The sequence below is a fragment of the Heterodontus francisci genome, chromosome 1 (genome assembly GCF_036365525.1).
Source record: "Heterodontus francisci isolate sHetFra1 chromosome 1, sHetFra1.hap1, whole genome shotgun sequence".
In the NCBI taxonomy this organism is placed as follows: domain Eukaryota; kingdom Metazoa; phylum Chordata; class Chondrichthyes; order Heterodontiformes; family Heterodontidae; genus Heterodontus; species Heterodontus francisci.
Window position 1 is genome coordinate 179,620,253 of NC_090371.1, and position 18,814 is coordinate 179,639,066.

The 18,814-nt window shown below is 40.8% G+C and overlaps 1 protein-coding gene across 7 annotated transcripts in view; it reads right to left on the bottom strand.

Annotated features, from left to right (window-relative positions):
* anxa3a (annexin A3a) overlaps window positions 1–18,814 on the bottom strand; it is a 79,112-nt gene that overhangs the window by 36,517 nt on the left and 23,781 nt on the right. For all 7 annotated transcript variants that reach the window (XM_068039109.1, XM_068039074.1, XM_068039065.1 and 4 more), the window contains 3 exons: window positions 17,286–17,373; window positions 14,871–14,965; window positions 11,932–12,045 (listed from right to left, as the gene is read on the bottom strand). In XM_068039109.1, coding sequence (XP_067895210.1) covers window positions 11,932–12,045; window positions 14,871–14,965; window positions 17,286–17,373 — 297 coding nt within the window. The remainder of the gene's footprint in view (window positions 1–11,931; window positions 12,046–14,870; window positions 14,966–17,285; window positions 17,374–18,814) is intronic.

Consider the following 18,814-nt stretch of genomic DNA (forward strand, 5'->3'; position numbering starts at 1 on the left):
GGGCGCCACAGGGGGTCAGAGCCTTGGCAGCTTTTAAAGGTTGGCAACTGAGTGGCAGCTGTTGGTTTTGCTGCACTCGGCAGCCATGCAGTGAGGAATTTCACTTTCATTGCAAGGAAGGAGTATGGCAACCATTTATTTGGGGTCAAGGACCCCTTGAAGAGTTTTTCCTCCTGTCGGGCTCGCTGGAGACGGGACTGAGAGGGGGGTGGGCTTTCCGTGTGGAGTGAGTGAACCAAATTGGCTGGAGACTCGCATCTGTGATGGTGGGGAGGAAGCGGAGACTGAAATGGATCATCCACTTGGCACTTCTAGCTGAAGATGGTTGCAAAAGCTTCAGCCTTGTCTTTTGCACTCATGTGCTGGACTGCACTAATATTAAGATTGGGGATGTTCCTGGAAACTCCTCCTCCCCTTAGTGGATGAAGGGAACAAGTTGGATGTGGAGGACTGCAGAGCTTAGATCTGAACCATTGGATGTGGGCTCGCTTTTGCTCTGTCTATAGCATGCTGCTTCCATTGTTTAGCATGCATGTAGTCATGTGTTGTAGCTTCATCAGGTTGGCATTTCACTTTTAGGTATGCCTGGTACTGCTCCCGGCATGCTCTTCTACATTCCTCTCCTTGCTTGATGGTAATGGTAGAGTGAGGGATATGCTGGGCCATGAGATTACAGATTGTGGTTGAATTCAGTTCTGCTGCTGCTAATGGTCCACAGCAGTTCATGGATGCTCAGTTTTGAGCTGCTAGATCTGTTCTGAATCTATCCCAGTTAGCACAGTGGTAATGCCACACAACATGATGGAGGATATTCTCTGTGTAAAGACGAGTCTTAGTCACCTCAAGTACTGGGTGGTGGTCACTCCTACCAATAATGTCATGAATAGATCCATCTGCAACAGGTAAATTAGTGAGGACAAGGTAAAGTAGGTTTTTCCCTCATGTTGGTTCTCTCACCTTCTACTGCAGGTCCTGTCTGGCAGTTATGTCCTTCAGGTCTCAGCCAGCTTGGTCAGTCGTGTTGCTACCCAGACACTGTTGGTGATGAGCATTGAAGTCCCCCACCCAGAGTATGTTCTGTGCCCTTGCTACCCTCAGTGCTTCTTCCAAGTGGTGTTCAACAAGGAGGAGCACTGATTCATCAGCTGAGGGAGGGTGATTGGTAGTAATTAGCATGAAGTTTTCTTGCCCATGTTTGACCTGATGCCATTGGACTTCATGGGTGTGAACCAATGTTGAGATCTCCCAGGGCCACTCCCTCCCGACTGTATACCACTGTGCCACCAACTCTGGTGTGTCTGTCCTGCCACTTGGACAGGACATACCCAGGGATGGCAATGGAGGAGTCTGGGACATTGGCTGTAAGGTATGATTCAGCAAGTATGACAATGTTAGGCTGTTTCTTGACTAGACTGTGGGACAGCTCTCCCAATTTTGGCACACAAGTCCCCAGATATTAATAAAGAGGACTTTGCAAGGTCAACTAGGCAGGATGTGCCTTTGTTGTGTTCAGTGCCTTAGTTGTTGTCCTATTATAGTCCTTCTTAGCAGTTTGATATATTTGAGTGGCTTGCTAGGTCATTTCAGAGGTCAGTTAAAAATCAACTATACTGCTTTGGGTCTGGAGTCATAGAGGTCAGACCGGGTAAGGACGGGTAAGATTTCCTTCCCTAAAGGACATTAGTAAACCAAATTACCTGGATAAAATTTGAACTCACAGCCTCCAGTTTATTAGCCTAGTACCATAACCACTAGGCTACCTTACAGCATAACCCTTCTCTATGTGCTGTGCTCAGGTGATCCAATATGCCCAGGAATAGGAAAATCTGCCACATTTTGTTTGTTTTTAGACTCAGATATATTGACACATTCAGACAATCTGCAAATATCCTATCTAACTTTCTCATGTGTGTACACAATCTCTACACTCTTATACATAAATCATACTTAATCTGTCTCTAGTTTGCTTTCCTTCCATCTCAAACACGCATTGCCTCTTTAAAAATGTTCCTTCTTCACTGCAGAAATATCCTCAATTTGTTAGCTGCAATATGTCCGTTACTGTGCCTTTAGTAAGATAATGACAAAACACTTCCTCTACCAGAACATTGACTCATTCACTGCCAGGGGCAATTTAAGAATAATAATGTGTCAGATTTTGCTGCAGCAGGGCATCGAACAGCATTTGCCATTAGTTAGATTTGCCCCTGCACCCTTCAGTTCAAGATTATTTCCCTGTAAAATTGCTGTAAGCTGCTAACAGTGCAGCAAGGGAAATAGGGCATCTTGAACTTGAGTGAACATACGAACAAGAAGCAGGAGTAGGCCACTCGGCCCCTTGAGCCTGCTCCGCCATTCAATAAGTTCATGGCTGAACTGATTGCTCCACATTCCCACCTACCCCCAATAACCTTTCACACCCTTGCTTATCAAGAATTTATCTACCTCTGCCTTAAAAATATTCAAAGATTCTGCTTCCACTGCCTTTTGAGGAAGAGAGTTCCAAAGACTCACGACCCTCTGAGAGAAAATATTTCTTCTCATCTCTGTCTTTAAAGGGCGACCCCTTATTTTTAAACAGTGACCCCTAATTCTAGATTCTCCCACAATGGGAAACATCCTTTCCACATCCACCGTCAAGACCCCTCAGGATCTTATATGTTTCAATCAAGTCGCCTCTTACTCTTCGAAATTCCAGTGGATACATGCCTAGCCTATCCAATCTTTCCTCACAAGATAGTCTGCCCATTCCAGGTATTAGTCTAGTAAACCTTCTCTGAATGGCCTCCAATGCAATAACATCCTTCCTTAAATAAGGAAACTAATACTGTACACAGTACTCCAGATGTGGTCTCATCAATGCCCTGTATAGCTGAAGCATAACCTCCCTACTTTTGTATTCAATTCCCCTCACGATAAACGATAACATTGTTAGTTTTCCTAATTACATGCTATACTTGCATTCGAACCTTTTGCAATTCATGCATGAGGACACCCAGATCCCTCTGCATCTCAGAGCTCTGTAATCGCTCACCATTTAGATAATGCTTCTTTTTTATTCTTCCTGCCAAAATGGATAATTTCACTTTTTTCCACATTATACTCCATTTGTCAGGTCTTTGCCCACCTATCTACATCCTTTGTAGCCTCCTTATGTCCTCTTCACAACTTACTTTCCTACCTAACTTTGTGTCATCAGCAAATTTAGCAAACATACCTTCGGTACCTTCATCTAAGTCATTTATATAAATTGTAAAAAGTTGAAGCCCCAGCACTAATCCCTGTGGCACACCACTCGTTACAGCTTGCCAACCAGAAAATGACCCATTTTGCCGACTCTGTTTCCTGTTAGCCAGCCAATCTTCTATCCATACCAATATGTTACCCCCTACACCATGAGCTTTTTTTTTGCAATAATCTTTGATGTGCACCTTATCAAATGCCTTCTGGAAATCTAAGTACAATACATCCACTGGTTCCCCTTCATCCACAGAACATGTAACTCCCTCAAAGAACTCCAATAAATTGGTTAAACATGATTTCCCTTTCACAACACCATGTTGATTCTGCCTGATTAGCTTGAATTTTTCTAAGTGCCCTGCTAGAACGTCTTTAATAATAGCTTCTAACATTGTCCCCAAGACAGATGTTAAGCTAAATCGCCTGTAGTTTCCTGCTTTCTGTCTCCCTCCCTTCTTGAATAAATGAGTTACATTCACTATTCTCCAGTCTTGAGGAACCTTCTAGGGAATTTTGGAAAATTAAAACTAAGGCATCAACTATCTTACTAGCTACTTCTTTTAAGACCCTAGGATGAAGTCTATCAGGACCTGGGAACTTGTCAGCCCGCAGTTCCAACTATTTGTTTAGTACCATTTCCCTGGTGATTGTAATTTTCTTGAGTTCCTCCCTTCCTTCCATTTCCTGACTTACAGCTAATTTTGGGATGTTACTTGTATCCTCTATAGTGAAGACCGATGCAAAATACCTGTTCAATTTATCTGCATCTCCCTATTATCATTATTAATTCCCCAGACTCACTTTTTATCGGACCAATGATCATTTTGTTGACTCTTTTCTTTTTAAAATATCTATAGAAACTCTTACTATCTGTCTTTATATTTCTAGCTAGCTTTCTCTTGTACTCTAATTTTACCTTCCTTATCAATCTTTTAGTCATTCTTTTCTGTTTTTTTATATTCTTTCCAATCTTCTGGTCTGCCTCCCATCTTTGGCCAGTTGTAGCCTTTTTCTTTAAGCTTGATACTATCTTTAACTTTTAGTTAACCACAGATGGTGGGTGCCCCCACCCACCTTGGAATTTTTCTTTCTCGTTGAAATGTATCTATTCTGTGTATACTGAAATATCCCCTTAAATGTCTGCCATTGTATCTCTATTGACCTATCCCTTAAACTAATTTGTCAGTTCACTTTAGCTAGCTCTGTTTTCATGCCCTCATATTTATGTTTAAAGTTTATTTAAGTTTAAAATTCTAATCTTGGACCCACTCTTCTCTCCCTCAAACTGATTGTAAAACTTCAATCATATTATGATCGCTGCTACCTAGGGGCGCCTTAACTGAGGTCATTAGTTAATCCTATCTCGTTGCACAATACCAGGGCTAGTATAGCCTGCTCTCTGGGCGGCTCCAGAACATACTGTTCCAAGAAATTATACCGAAAACATTCTATGTACTCCTCAGCTAGGCTACCACTGCCCAACTGATTTTTCCAGTCTATATGTAACTTAAAATCCCCCATAATTATCACTGTACCTTTCTGACAAGCTGCCATTATTTCTTCCTTTATACCCCAACCTACAGTCTGGTTAACAGGGCAACCAACAGGATATCTCCTTAGCAATGAGATTTAAGGTTTGGGAAATAAACACAGGAAGTACTTGAGAATGAGGGTAAATTGAAGACAGTAAATTCAATGTCAAATCAGCTACAGAAAGAGAAATAAAAGGAAGGAAAGATTGGATTAAGAGAGAGAGAGAGGGGAAAAAAAGAGAAAGGAAAAGCAAGAATACTAAAATTTGGCATTTTTAAATTCTCCCTGAAAAATTCAAAACCAGAAGGGATGATGCTGCACACTTGTAATAGTTAATTTTCTGTGCCAGGGATGTTGATTAGCAGTAATTAACAATTCATTGGCTATCCCTCGATTTGAGGACGCATCTACTTAGGGTCAAGAGTTTCTGCTACGAGTCTTCATGTGACTGAGCAGGCCAGTTTTCCACCCACAGATCTTTGGACACATGTGGTAGGACATTCCACAACATACGAATTAGGAGCAGAAGCAAGCCATTCGGCCCCTTGAGCCTGCTGCACCATTCAATAAGATCATGGCTGATCTGTTTGTATCTCTAATTCCACACTCCCATCTACCCCCAATAACCTTTGATTCCCATGCCGAAGAAGAATCTATCTACCTCTGGCTTAAAAATATTCAATGACCCTGCCTCCACCACCTTCTGAGGCAGAGAGTTCCAAAGTCGCACAACCCTCAGAATAAATTTCTCCTCATTTCTGTCCTAAAAAGGCGACCCCCAATTTTAAAACAGTGCCTCCTAGTTCTGGACTCACCCACAAGAGGAAACATCCTTTCTACATCCACCTTGTCAAGACCATTCAGGATCTTATATACTTCAATCAAGTCTCCTCAGTCTTCTAAACTCCAGTGAAAACAAGCTCAGTCTGTCCAACCTTTCCTCATATGACAACCCGCTCATTCCAGGTATCAATCTTGTCAACCTCTGAACTGCCTCCAATGCATTTACATCCTTCCTTAAATAAGGAGACCAAAACTTCATACAGTATTCAAGACGTGGTCTCACCAATGCCCTGTATAACTGAAGCATAATATCCTTACTTTTATTTTCAATTCCTCTTGTAATAAAGGATAGCATTCCATTAGCCTTCTTTTACTAACTTTTTGTGATTCAAGGTAGTGGGATCCGAAGTGCAGGATTTGCTTTCTTTTCTTTGCTTCTCTGCCATCGCTTTGCCTCATCATTAAAGCATTGGGACTTGAAGTGTGATGCAGCTTGGTGGACAAGTTGTCACTATTCTGAGTGATGGTAGCAAGCTCCTCCCAGTTATTAAGGTTAATGCAGCCTTGCTTCAAAGAGAGCTCCAAACTGTCTTTGAAGTATTTCCTTTGTCCTCCCCATAAAGTTGGCCATTTGAGAGTTGCGAGAACAAGACCTGGCAGGGACACCATGCCATGCGGACACAGTGTCCAGTCCATCAGTGTTGAGTTTTGTCTGAATACTTGTGGATCTGGCTTCAAGAAGGACACTAGGGTTTGCTCAACGGTCCTCCCGTTGAATCCGGAGGATGCAGCGGAGGCATTGCTGATGGAATTTCTCTCGCGTTCTTATTTGTTGCTGATACATAGTTTAGGTCTCGCTGCAGTACAGGAGCATGATGATGACATTTGCTCTGTACACTAAGATTTTTGTTGATTCACGGATGTTTTTGTTGTCACACACTTGCTGCCATAATTTATAGAAGGTTGAACTGGCGCAGCTGACCTGGTGTTGGTGTTGGTGGCCTTTTGAAAGAGGTAACTGCCAAGCTAAGAGAACTGGTCAACATATTCCAGAGTCTCTCCTGCAACATATATGGGAGGTGAAATATTTGGCTGACCAGGTGTGGGTTGATATATGATTTTTGTTTTGGCAATATTCAAGGATAACTCCAGTTTCTTGTATGCAGAATTGAAGAGATCGAGAGTGGCTTGCAAATCTGGTGTAGAGTGGGCAATGACACTACAGTCACCCGCAAACTGTAGATCATGTATATCTATGGTGGCTTGTTTAGTTTTTGCACGGAGGCGACTGAAGTTAAAGGAGCTTTCCATCTCAACGGTATTTAATAATGACAACAGAGGGCAGTTGATCTTTGATGAGGTGAATAGCCACTGTCAGGTAGATTGTGAATAGGATGGGGCTATCACACAACCTTACTTGACCCCAGTCCAGATTTTGAAGGCATCTGTTTCAGATCTCCCACTCAAGATATTTGCAGTCATGTTGTCATGAAGCAATTTCAGGATTGTTGCACTCCAATTGACAACTATCGCATAGGTAAAAGGGGACTTTCATTTGTAACATTAAGACTTAACTTTCTGTGCCGAGTTTAATGGACAATTAATGGGCAAGCACAGCAAGCGCCTAAAAAAAAAAAGACCAGCGCGAGATGACATTTTCGCAAAGTTAATGATGGAACTGTGCAACTTGGCCAACAAATTTTGAATATTCACATTTAATCATCCATCTGCTTCTAGTCTGAAGTTGCTGTACCATTAACCCATAAATAATGCCTTTAGCCTAACCATTATTTTAACAGAAAATTCTGGCCCATTATGTATTTCATGGTGATAAGGCAGTACAATACTGATTCTCGTCTTGCTCTGTATCTTCACAGCTCTCTAAGCTCAGGGAATATTGTGCAGTTTAATTGGTTAAGTGCTGGACTGACAAGACTTACTTAATCTTTATCCTTTCAAGTTGAATAAAACAAACCTGAAGACTAGAAGAAAGCATGACATTACACAGTTTTTGCCATACATTCCCAATATCCGTCCTCCATCACTCTTGACTGTTCATAGGAACAGAAGCAGGTTATTCAGCCTCTCGAGCCTGTTCTACTGTTCAATTAGATAATTACTGAATGGTACCTCAACTCCATTTACTTGCATTCGACCATTTTCCTTGATACCCTTACCTAATAAAACACTATCAACACAAAATACTGCAGATGCTAGAAATCTGAATTAGAAACAGAAAATGGTAGAAATACTCAGTAGGTCAGACAGCGTCTGTGGAGAGAGAAAATAGAGTTAATCTTACAGGCTGGTGACCTTTTGTCAGGAATGGGAAATAGGTATTATGCAATTACAGAGTCAGGGAAGGGAAGGAGAGGGATGAACAAAAGGGAAGGTCTATGATCGAGTGGAAGGCAGGAGTGAAGTCAAAATTGGAGACAGTTGCCGATGAAGGAGATGTGGCTGTGAAAGTAAGTCTTAGTAGATAACTGATGAAACACAAGTAGGTAAACAGAAAACAATGAAGGTAAACAAGGTAAAAGAGACAAATGGAAATTCTGTTGGAGAGAAGAGCAGAACTTCCAACATGTCTCCACAGATTCTGCCTGGCCTGCTAAGTCCTTCCAGCATTTTCTGTTTTTATTTCAGATTTCCAGCAACTGCAGCACCTTGTATTTATGTTTAATTCACTGCCACTTCTTCTGTAGAAATGCCCACCTTGGAATATTGTGTAAAGTTCTGGGCACCATACTTTAAGAAAGATGCCAAGGCCTTAGACAGGGTACAGAGGAGGTTTACCAGGATGATACCAGGGATGAGGGATGAGGGACTTCAGTTGTGTGGAAAAATTGGAGAAACTGGGATCGTTCTTCTTAGAGCAGAGAAGATTAAGGGATGACCTAATAGAGGTGTTGAAAATTATGAGGGCTTTTGATAGTTTTTTCCTACTTGCTCTATTTTCTCCAGCAGGTGGGTTGATAACCAAAGGTCATAGATTTAAAATAACTGGCAAAAGAACTAAAGGGGAAATGAAGAAAAGACTTTCACAGAGGGTTGTTAAGATCTGGAACACTACCTGAAAGGATGGTAGAAGCAGATTGGACATGTACTTGAAGAGGACTCATTTGCAGTTTTATGGGACTAGAACTGGGGTTTGGGACTAAATTGGACAGTTCTTTCTGCATAAAAGTACAGAATAATATTAAAACTCTTCATACATGAAGAAATTAACTGTAAAATGCCTTTTTTTTTTAAATTGTATTTTCAAGAGTTTATATTCATGTGTATATTTTATATAGCCAGTGCACATTCTGGAACTTGCATGTCTGCAACCCAACACCCACCCACATGAAATTTTACTTTTTAGTGACTAGCTGTTTTCATGGTATTGTGCCAACAAGATTTATCCACCCACATGCAGATATACAATCAATAGCCTATAAAACATCTCTCAGAAAAGATTAATTGAAAAACAAATGACAGATATTTCCTTTTATATTTTTTGGGGATTTTCCCCAAGGGCTCACACAATCGGTTGTTTGTAACTTCAGCAGTGGATCACCAGAAACACTGTTTATATGCACAAATGGAATTTCTGCAGATTTTCTAAAGTTACCGTAGTTAGTAGATAAACATCCTAGTAGGTTGTCCCTATGTCAGAGCAAAGCAATTTCCCATTTATACAGACACAGTGGGGGAATTTTACCCTGCCTGGCCAGGCGCATGACTGTGCGTGCAGCAGGTTAACAGAGCAAAAGTACCAGCATATTGGGAAGCCAGTAGGAACCCACCAACTTCCACATTTTACTGGAGCATGTTCAGTAGCACGCGTGAAACTCACATGGGACAGGCAGATCTGGCACATAGATCTGTTAAAAGGCAACTGAGTGGAAATTTAACCTTGGATTCTGTCCAACTCTCAGCACATGCGTTTCCCTCTATTCCCCAAATAGAGGTCAGCGGAGATTGGATGGAGCTGAGCAATTGAGAGGCTAGAAAATCTTTAAAATATGGCAGCTGCTTCTTTGCCTAAGTGAAAGGTTTTTGCTCACAGAACTTGTCCGCAGAGTGTACTTTCACTGCTTTCGAGATGATATTTTGATCGTCATTTCTGCTACCTTAGAGTTTTTTGTCTTTGATCTGCACTTCCCAGCTGTCAACCTTCTCAACAGCATGAGAGCAGCTTATGCAGCTCCAGCTTGGACCTCTGTTGCGGAACAAGAGCAGCAGCAGCAGCACCACAGGAGCAACATCTGCCTTCTCCTCAACCACCTGCTGCTCCACAGGACAGTGGGGACAAGCACAGACCTCCAGTTTGCAGGAGGCAATAACCCAACATAGTGTGTACAAGCAGAGATTAGCTTTCTGCATTTGACTGAACACCAGTGCCTCAAGAGGCTCAGACTTTCCGATCAGGTGGCTGCTGACATTTGCAGCCTCCTGAAGAAGACCTCCTGCCAAGTAGACCCAGTGGGCACATATAGCCAGTGGTAGTCAAGATCACCACAGCCCTGAATTTCTTCACTTCCGGCTCCTTCCAGTGATCTGTTGGTGACATTTGCCAGTCAGAATGAGAGGGCCTTTGGATTTGCTGTTCTGGCTGTATTCCCACAGGTACAGGGAGTCATAGATTGCACAACCAGCAGGATTCATCAATCAAAAGGGATTCCACCCCATTAATGTTCAGCTGGTATGTAACCATGTATGCCATCATGCATGTCTGTGCAAGATATCCTGGAAGCTGCCATGATGTCTTCATCCTGCATCAGTCAAGTCTCCCACAGATATTCACACCTCCAAGCAGAGTCAGCAGATGGCTCCTCAGAGACCAGGGCTACCTTCTAAGGGCGTAGCTGATGACACCAGTGAGAAGCCTTACCACTGATGCCCAGGAAAGGTAGAACTAAAGCCACATGAGCACAAGAGTGGTCACTGAGCAAGTCAGGGATGCATCTGAGAACTGTGTTGCAGCCTTTCTTCGTTGACACTTCAGATGTCAAATACAGTTGTAGAATGCTACAATTCTGACCGTCGCACACTCCCTTTAAATACTACAGCTTCAACTGTCAGCTGTGGGTTATCACACCTGCCCATTCAAATTGGTTGAAGAACCCAGAAGTCAGATGCAAATGTCGTGGCTGAGTTAAAAAACTAATGGGAAACCTGTTGCTCAAACTTTCAGATTCCCAACGCACTGCCGGTCTCCCCTGTTGTGAGCAGGTAGTTTAAAATTCAGACCAAGATGACTGATGCAAGGGAAAATTTTTAACTTCACTCCCTTACACCAGTGGCTGGACAAGAAGACTGTGGAACATTGGGCACTGAAACTGAGCGCTGGCAACATGCTGTTGATATTTTCTAACTGAGCAGTAGGCTACACAAGTGCATACATCTCAATGAAAGGCCAAAAATTATGTAAATTAGGATGGGCCTCCCTTTCTTGCTATTTCCCATTGGTTTGGGAATCAGCTCCTCCAGCATAATCGAATCTATAAAACATATGGAATTTGCAAATGGACTTTCTGGTGTTCCAAATTTAAGTTCCTAACACCGTAATATCTTGTGCTATTGCAAGTTACTGGGAAGTAGCATTTTAAAAAACTTTTGGGCCAATTTTTGCTGCCTTTTTTGTTGCATTCATTTTTTTGAAAGTCATATTTGCTACTCGTTTTCCTATTTTTGCTACTATCTACCATTCAGGCAAGGTGGTCTATGACTGGAAATAGTCTTCTCTGCAAAGCATTCCTTTGTCCTTAGGAGGCTTAAGGATGAGAATGATTACTATGGACATGAGCAGGGATAAGTGTGCCTTCAACAGATCAGGGCTCAGCAGACTTTCTCCAACCCAAGTTCATGCGACAGCACAGGTTACTAGCCATGTCCAGGAAGTCCTGACTTCACTGCTCACACCCTACCAGGGAGGCAGTCTCAGAACTTTGCTGTGTTCTGTAATCAGACGTCCAAAGCTACACTGGCCCTTATTAGGAGTCCCTTTGTCACACAACTATCAAACAGAGATACAGTTCACAGCTTTAACATATTGTAAGCTGGGATACAAAACATTTAGTAAAGGAGCAGTTTGCTGCTCCAATCTAAATGCTTGTTTATTTCACCTTTAATCTGAACAAAGCTGATGTGGGAGCTGAACAGGATCAAACCGAAAGAATTATACAAACTAGATAATAGAAAATCTTCAGGAATTCAAGCTTTTCACTCTTCTTTTAAGTCTACAATATGAAGTTCATACTTCATTACAACCATGTTCTTGTGATGTAAATTTTAGTGCAAAATAGTTTGCAATATTGTTGATAAGCTGACAATCTACTTTCCAACTGATATAAAACAACAAATTCGCAAGAAAAAGAAAAACAAACTCACTTGCATTGCTCTTTCTAGCTCTTTTGCATCAAATAGGGCTGGCGGCAACACTAGACCAGTGATCACATTTTTAAAGTCACCAGAGAGGTCACCTTTTAAATCATCAAATAGCTCCTGAAACAGAAAAGCATATCAGCCAAATAAAATGTAATAAACAGAACAGAATCATTTAGTCATTTTAAACAGAATTGTTCAGCAATGACTTAACCCGGTGCCTACATAGTGATCTCTAAATGCATCTGGCATTTATATAGCACTGGTCACATCCTCAGCACATCCTAAAGCACTTCACAAACATTCAGTTATAACTGTCACTACTCTTGAGTTGTAGGCAAATGCATCAGCCACTTTGCACACAGCAAGTTCCCACAGACAGCAATGAAATAGTTAACCAGCTCTGGTGGTGTTGTTTGAGGAAAGAAGGTTGGTTAGGACAACAGGAAGACACCCCTATTTTTCAGGGGTCTTTTACATCTACTTGACCAGACACACACAGAGCTGCAGTTAAAATTTAATCTGAAAGCCAAATCGATGGAAATGAAAATCGGGCAGCTTCTGTAACAGGCAGTCAATCCATAATGCCAGTTTTATGCTGAGGTAACAATGCAGTACTTGTGGAGTATGCATTGAAACGTCTATCTAGATGCTTTGCTTGTAGAGTGAGGTTTGAAAATATAATCTTCTGGCTCCAAGCCAAAAGTGCCACCACTGACCAAGCTGGCACTTTAATGAGGTTATCTTTTCTTTGCTCCTTATAGAAAAACCTCAAGTTGCCTGCTCTTCAATTATAACATGTTAACCTCACACAAGTGTTTAATGAATGGGGATATCAATTAATCATATAACCTTGCACATGACCTCTTCATAAACAAAATTCTCTGATAATTTAAGAAGTATCCTGTTACAACATGATAAGAGTAGAAAATAGCTTCTTCCAATTTCATCTCTATTTCTGCTCTAACAACTGTAAATATACTTTGGCTGTCACAAGTGGCATGTTCATGTTCCATCTCACAGCTGGTACAGGTTTGTATTGGTCATGATGGCTTTGTGTAATCAAATAGCAACAGGGGAAGTACTTCTATAGCATCTGCTGTTTTTGAGATGAATCAGAAAAATATAAAATTATCCAATCAACAGTTCTATTTATGAATTTTATTAACATTGGTAGATTCCACTGGTTAACACAAAATTTATTTAACAATCTCAATAACACTCCTGCTTTTATATTGCTATTGTTGCATATCTCAAAGAAGATAAAGTTAAATGCAGAAGATATGCTTGTCGTCGAGTCCTTTGAGAACTAGTAATTACCACATTGTTGATTCTGACAGGACTGTATTTCTTTTAATTCCCCATTATTTAGTGATTTTTGTCACTTTTAAGTTTCTTGTGATTCCTTGGAAGGAGAATGTGGGCAGAAAACCTATTCCTAGACAATTGTGTTCTGTATTTGGGCAGTGGAAAGTGTGTCCCTAATTCTTTTCAAGCCTCCTGACAATAAAGGTTCCCCTCTTGTAACTGACAATTTCTCAGACAACCACTGATGAGTGTATATATGTCCCTCCATTTGCTAACGTGAATGGAGAAATTGTTGTCAACTCGAGGAATACATGCCAGCAAGCCAGGAATTTGATGTGAAGGAACTATGTGCACATTGAAAAAGTATGTACGTTCTTTAGCAATAAAATTAGGTCTGTAGTGAATAAACCAGATCCATAAAGGGTTTGCATAGTTCCAATAATGTGAAGGTACAGCATTTTGGAGTTACCATGCAATATGGATTCATATCTGTGGTCCACCATTATGGTGAGTTCCCAATCGTAGCTATACTGTTATGAAGAAATCCCAAGTGGGAATCAGGCAATTACCCATAATAATTATGAAAAAGGTGGCAAAATAGGACAGTCACCTTATGTCATTACTGGGGCTATGTTAGTGCTCATTAGTACAGTGACATTGATATAGGTGATGCGTCAGGTTATATGGTATAAAAGGGGGTGGGAAGAGATTTGGGCTGGATTTCAAGGAGCCCTCGACATCGGGATCCGTGGCAGACGGGGGGGGGGGGGGGGTCCTGAAGATGGCCCTGGATGAGGCCCACCATGAACCTCGAAGCTGGCAGGGCCCAGCCCAATCCTCTTGGTGGCGGCGAGGCACCGTGGCAGCTCCCCCACAGGACCACAATCAGCATATGAATAAAATTATTATATTTACTAGTACTTATCCTTAGTCTTGATGGCCCACCACAATCTTCGGCCTGGCGGCCGGCACTCTCGCGCCTTGGATCCCTGACTGGGGAAGCAAAGCACAATACTGGTGGGGAGGGGGGGAGGAGGTAAGTTTCTCAGTGTGAAGAGCGGGGGAAATGGGTGTAGGGGATGATGGGAAGGATTGTACTTTAAACTTTGCGCAGTTTGGGGGGTGGGGGGAAAGGTCAGATGGTAAAGGTAAGTGTTTATTTGGGGGGCAAAAGGGCAAATAGTAATTTCATTGTTATTGGGGGGGGGGTGGGAGAGGGGTAAAAGAAATGTATTTATGTAACCTTATTGAATATTTCGTTAAATATTTAAATAAGCCAGTAGGGCTGACTGCCCTTTGAAACTGGCGTCAGTACCTGTGCAAAGGCCACTGACGCCATTGCCAGGCATGGACATCCCGCCTCCTCCAAGTGATCAGGCGGGGTGGCCCACCCCGGCTATTTAAATGAGCCGCTGCGCTTGAGATTGCGGGTGCTCTATGGTCGTCGCCTTTTTTGAAGCTCACCGCCGAGATCAGCGAGCCCTTTGTTTATTGAGGTGACATAGAATAATTTGAGCACTGACTATAGCAACAATTGTATCTGCATGCATTAAATTCAAGGCAAATATCCATCCTACAGAATCAAAAATTATCCTCATTGGCAGAATATCTTTAACAGCTTTAATCTTAGTACGCACACGTCCACAGGTCCCTTTATATTCTTTACAGATCTGTTGACGTTGCCAGTTGCTTCTGTGTGTCAGAATTTCAATAATTGCTTGTTCATTAGTTCCTAAAATTAGATTAAAAATGGAAATCAGCTTCTCAGTATTGTATTGCTTGTATTGTTGCAAGTTTAGGCAAGAGTTAAAGCAGACATGGTTTTAGGCACATATTCTTAAAGCACTTATTTGTTAATTGCCATGAAAATCAGTACCAAAGTAAAATAAAATCCCCAGTCAACAAGCAGCTAAGTAAATAATTTCCAGTAAAAAAAAACTTGTATTTTGGTGAAAAATTATACAAATTCAAATATTACCAGATTTTCCCTTCCTGGACCTGAGGAATGTGGTACAATAAGACTTTAGGATATCCTGCTGTTAAATATGAGATACATCTTTACCAATAATATACTGCTTCCCCTACCAACACATCATTGGGAAAAGTAGAACTAAATATTTTTGAGAATTAAGGATAAAGACTTATAATGCATCTCCTAATTACTTGCTGATCCAGAACTGCAAAGTTAGTTCAGAATTCTGGGTGTATGTCTTGAAGAAAGTGAATAGTTTTCGGAGATGTTATTGACATTGAAAACTACTGAGTTTAACCTCAGTTCTGCAATTGTTGGTGCAATTCCTAAATTAAAGATATTTCCAAATTGGTCTAGGATGGCAGAAACCCTCAAATGAAGTCCGTAACTGCCTATAGTTAAGGTGTCCTCTTTACCCAGCTACTGTAACTACTCCAGGGAAACTCAGCATTTCTTCTCTGAGCAATCCATTTACCCAATCATTAATAGTCTCATATGAAATAGACAAGCTCAGATTCTAATGGATACTTCCCATTTAAAATCCCTCAGCAATGGTAATCTTCTTCCCAGACTTGAACCATGATCTTTAAAATCTGACTAAAGGACTGGAAACATTTCAAAATTCTTATTGGTCTTTCCTGTCAATTATCCACAATTGATAAAAGAATGTAGATTTCAGCAAAGCAGATAGTAGTGTTAGCAGCGAAAAGCAAAAGCTTTCAGATAGCCAGTTGTATCCGATGGCCAACATTTGGGCTGATCCATCACAAATGTAAATTATCAGCATGTTCATTAAAGACTGATTGCCAACATTATAATGCAGCAAATCTCAAGGGAGTCCCAATTCAGAGTTCAAGTGGAAAAGCTGATGTTGCACTAAAGCAGAGCCGAAGAAATTTGAAAACTCATTTAGCTGTGTTTTGATGCTAATCTGAGATTCCCACATCGGTGCTACTCTGGGACTCCCTTTTAGAATTGCATTGGCAATGTTGGAAACTGCAGGAAACCTCCTAAAAGTGGTTGGCCATTCTAATACTCCCAGTGATAAATGCCTTTTTGGAATAAGTTACCAGGAAAGACCAAATAAATCTGACCATATAGACAGGCTCAATTTAATGGCAATTAGATGTGTTTCCAGAAAATGAAGGTGTAATAGGATGTGGGGATAGAATTTCCACTGGGTGGGTTCTCTGATCTTCCACTGTGAGCTCAGTGTAAGATTGGTGGAAACTGGAGAAATGGCATACACCATTTCTCTGGTGTTTCCACTGAAGTAATGCCAGGAAATCAGGAGAGCTGCTGTGGAAATTTCTGTCAATGGCGAGAAGGTGACTAAATGTGGTTGAGATCTGTCAAAAAAGATGTAGATATGTTGTGCCTAATGACTGTTCCCTTTCATAAAGATTCCACAGTTTCTCTGAGGCTTCCACTGATCTTCGACTGGAATTACAGCAGAAGATCAAAAGCCCTGTGGAAATTCCACGCTGTATTCTTATGTCCATATTCTGTTGAGCCATGTGGACCAGGAAGAAAGCAAAAAAATGATAATTCTAACCTTTGCTGCATTAACTTTGAATTACATAGAATTATATAGCACAGAAAAGAGGTCATATGGTCCAACAAGTCTTTGCTGGTGTTTATGGTCCATGTGAACCTCCTCCCATCTTACCTCGTCTCATTCTTTTAACATACTCTTCTATTCCTATCTCCCTAATGTGCTTATCTAACTTCCCCCTAAATGCATCTATGCTTTTACCCTAACAACTCCATGTGGAAACGAGTTCCACATTCTCACACTCTACACCAGAGTAAAGATTTGAGATTACTTTTCATGAAGTCTTATCTGGACAAATATTGTTTTATAATATTCTGTATGTATTTTTAATTAATAACCTCACCATTATATATTACCAAAGAGCTTAATACAAGAGCAAGTTCTATAAAGAAAAAAACATTACTAAGTGTGTTAAATATGGTCTCTGCCAAAATAATGGCGGCAATTAATTACAATTAGAAGTTTGGTACAGAAATGATTGGAGCCATATTTGAAAATGCAGGTCCACATTTAACATATGCCTACCTAATCCTACTATTGCTTTGCGAAGATTATCAACATCCCTGCCGACATTGAAACATGTGCAGTCTTTCACGGTTCCACGGCTCCCAACCTGTTTAAATAAAATTATTGTAAAAGTACATTAAAAGTGATATTTGCATAACATTTTCAGTTACTTTAATGGCATGATTCATTCCAGGGAGCCTATTTTGATGATTACTACGACAAACTTTAATTGTAATAAACCCAGATTTGATACCGATCAAAGTAGAGATATTCTGCTCTAATGACAACTGTGTGTTTGCCACAAATTAGTCTGTTATTACAATACATAAAGAGAAGATAGCAGCCCAAATCATCTAAAGAATGGAGCTCTTTACACTTACATTCACTAAAAATATGGACAAAAAGTATTCCACGTGGCACAGCAAAACTATGGCCTGGAGTTTCCATGAGGTTGTGCTGTCTTTCTTAGCCCAATGCACCCAAAATTGGCCAACCCAATGTAAAAGATTGCTGAATTTCAAGCGCAAATTACATCCAACACAAATCGAGTTTTTGCAATCTTTTGCATTAGTTTAAAAAACATTATGCTAGAAGCTGGCCCCGCCCTCAACACTGGCCATAACCCCAGATCAAATTAATCACCACTGTGTTTCTGCTAATTGCACCTGTTTGCAGGCCTTTGAGGAGGCTTTTAAAATTAAGTTTGTTGGGGTGCCAGGACATTAATAGGCACATTTTAAAAGCTTTCAGAATTTTTTCAATGTAACTATGCAATTGACTACTGTACCCAGAACCAAGGAGAAAATGTTTCTTGATAGTTTTTGTTAAAGTCATTTTCAGTTACTGAAAAATGGGTTACTCACAGGTGGCAGACTAAACAATGATTAAAAATATTATGTTTGGTGATAAACCATTTTCAGCTGTATCAAACTGCACCAAGTTACCACTCCTAAATATATCAAGGATTTTCTTCAATGCAAGACATTTTTATATAAAAAAATTATGTTCCAAAGCTGCTCAATTATGCTGGTTCATTGGCAGATTTTACATCAGTGATGTGCAAATAAGTTGGAGCAGAACATAAGAACATAGTAGCCCATATAGCCCCTCGAGCCTGTTCCGCCATTCACTGACATCATGGCTGATCTGTGACCTAACTCCATATATCTGTCTTTGCCCTATATCTCTTAATATCTTTGGTTAACAAAAATCTACCAATCTCAGTTTTAAAATTAACACTTAAATCGAGCATTAATTGCCATTTGTGAAAGAGTTCCAAACTTCTATCCCCCTATGTAGAAGTGTTTCCTAATTTCACTCCTGAAAAGTCTGGCTCTAATTTTTAGACAATGCCACTTAGTCCTAGACTTCTGAACCTGCAGAAATAGTTTCTAAAAACTTGAAATTTGAGAAAAAAACCTTCTCACAACTTGCACAATTTTGGCCGCAATTGGTGATTGCGTCGTAAGTGGAAACTCTGCGCCGATGTATTTTCTGATGTTAACAAGCCAACAGGCCATTTGAGCTAATTAAAGTGAATGTAGTGA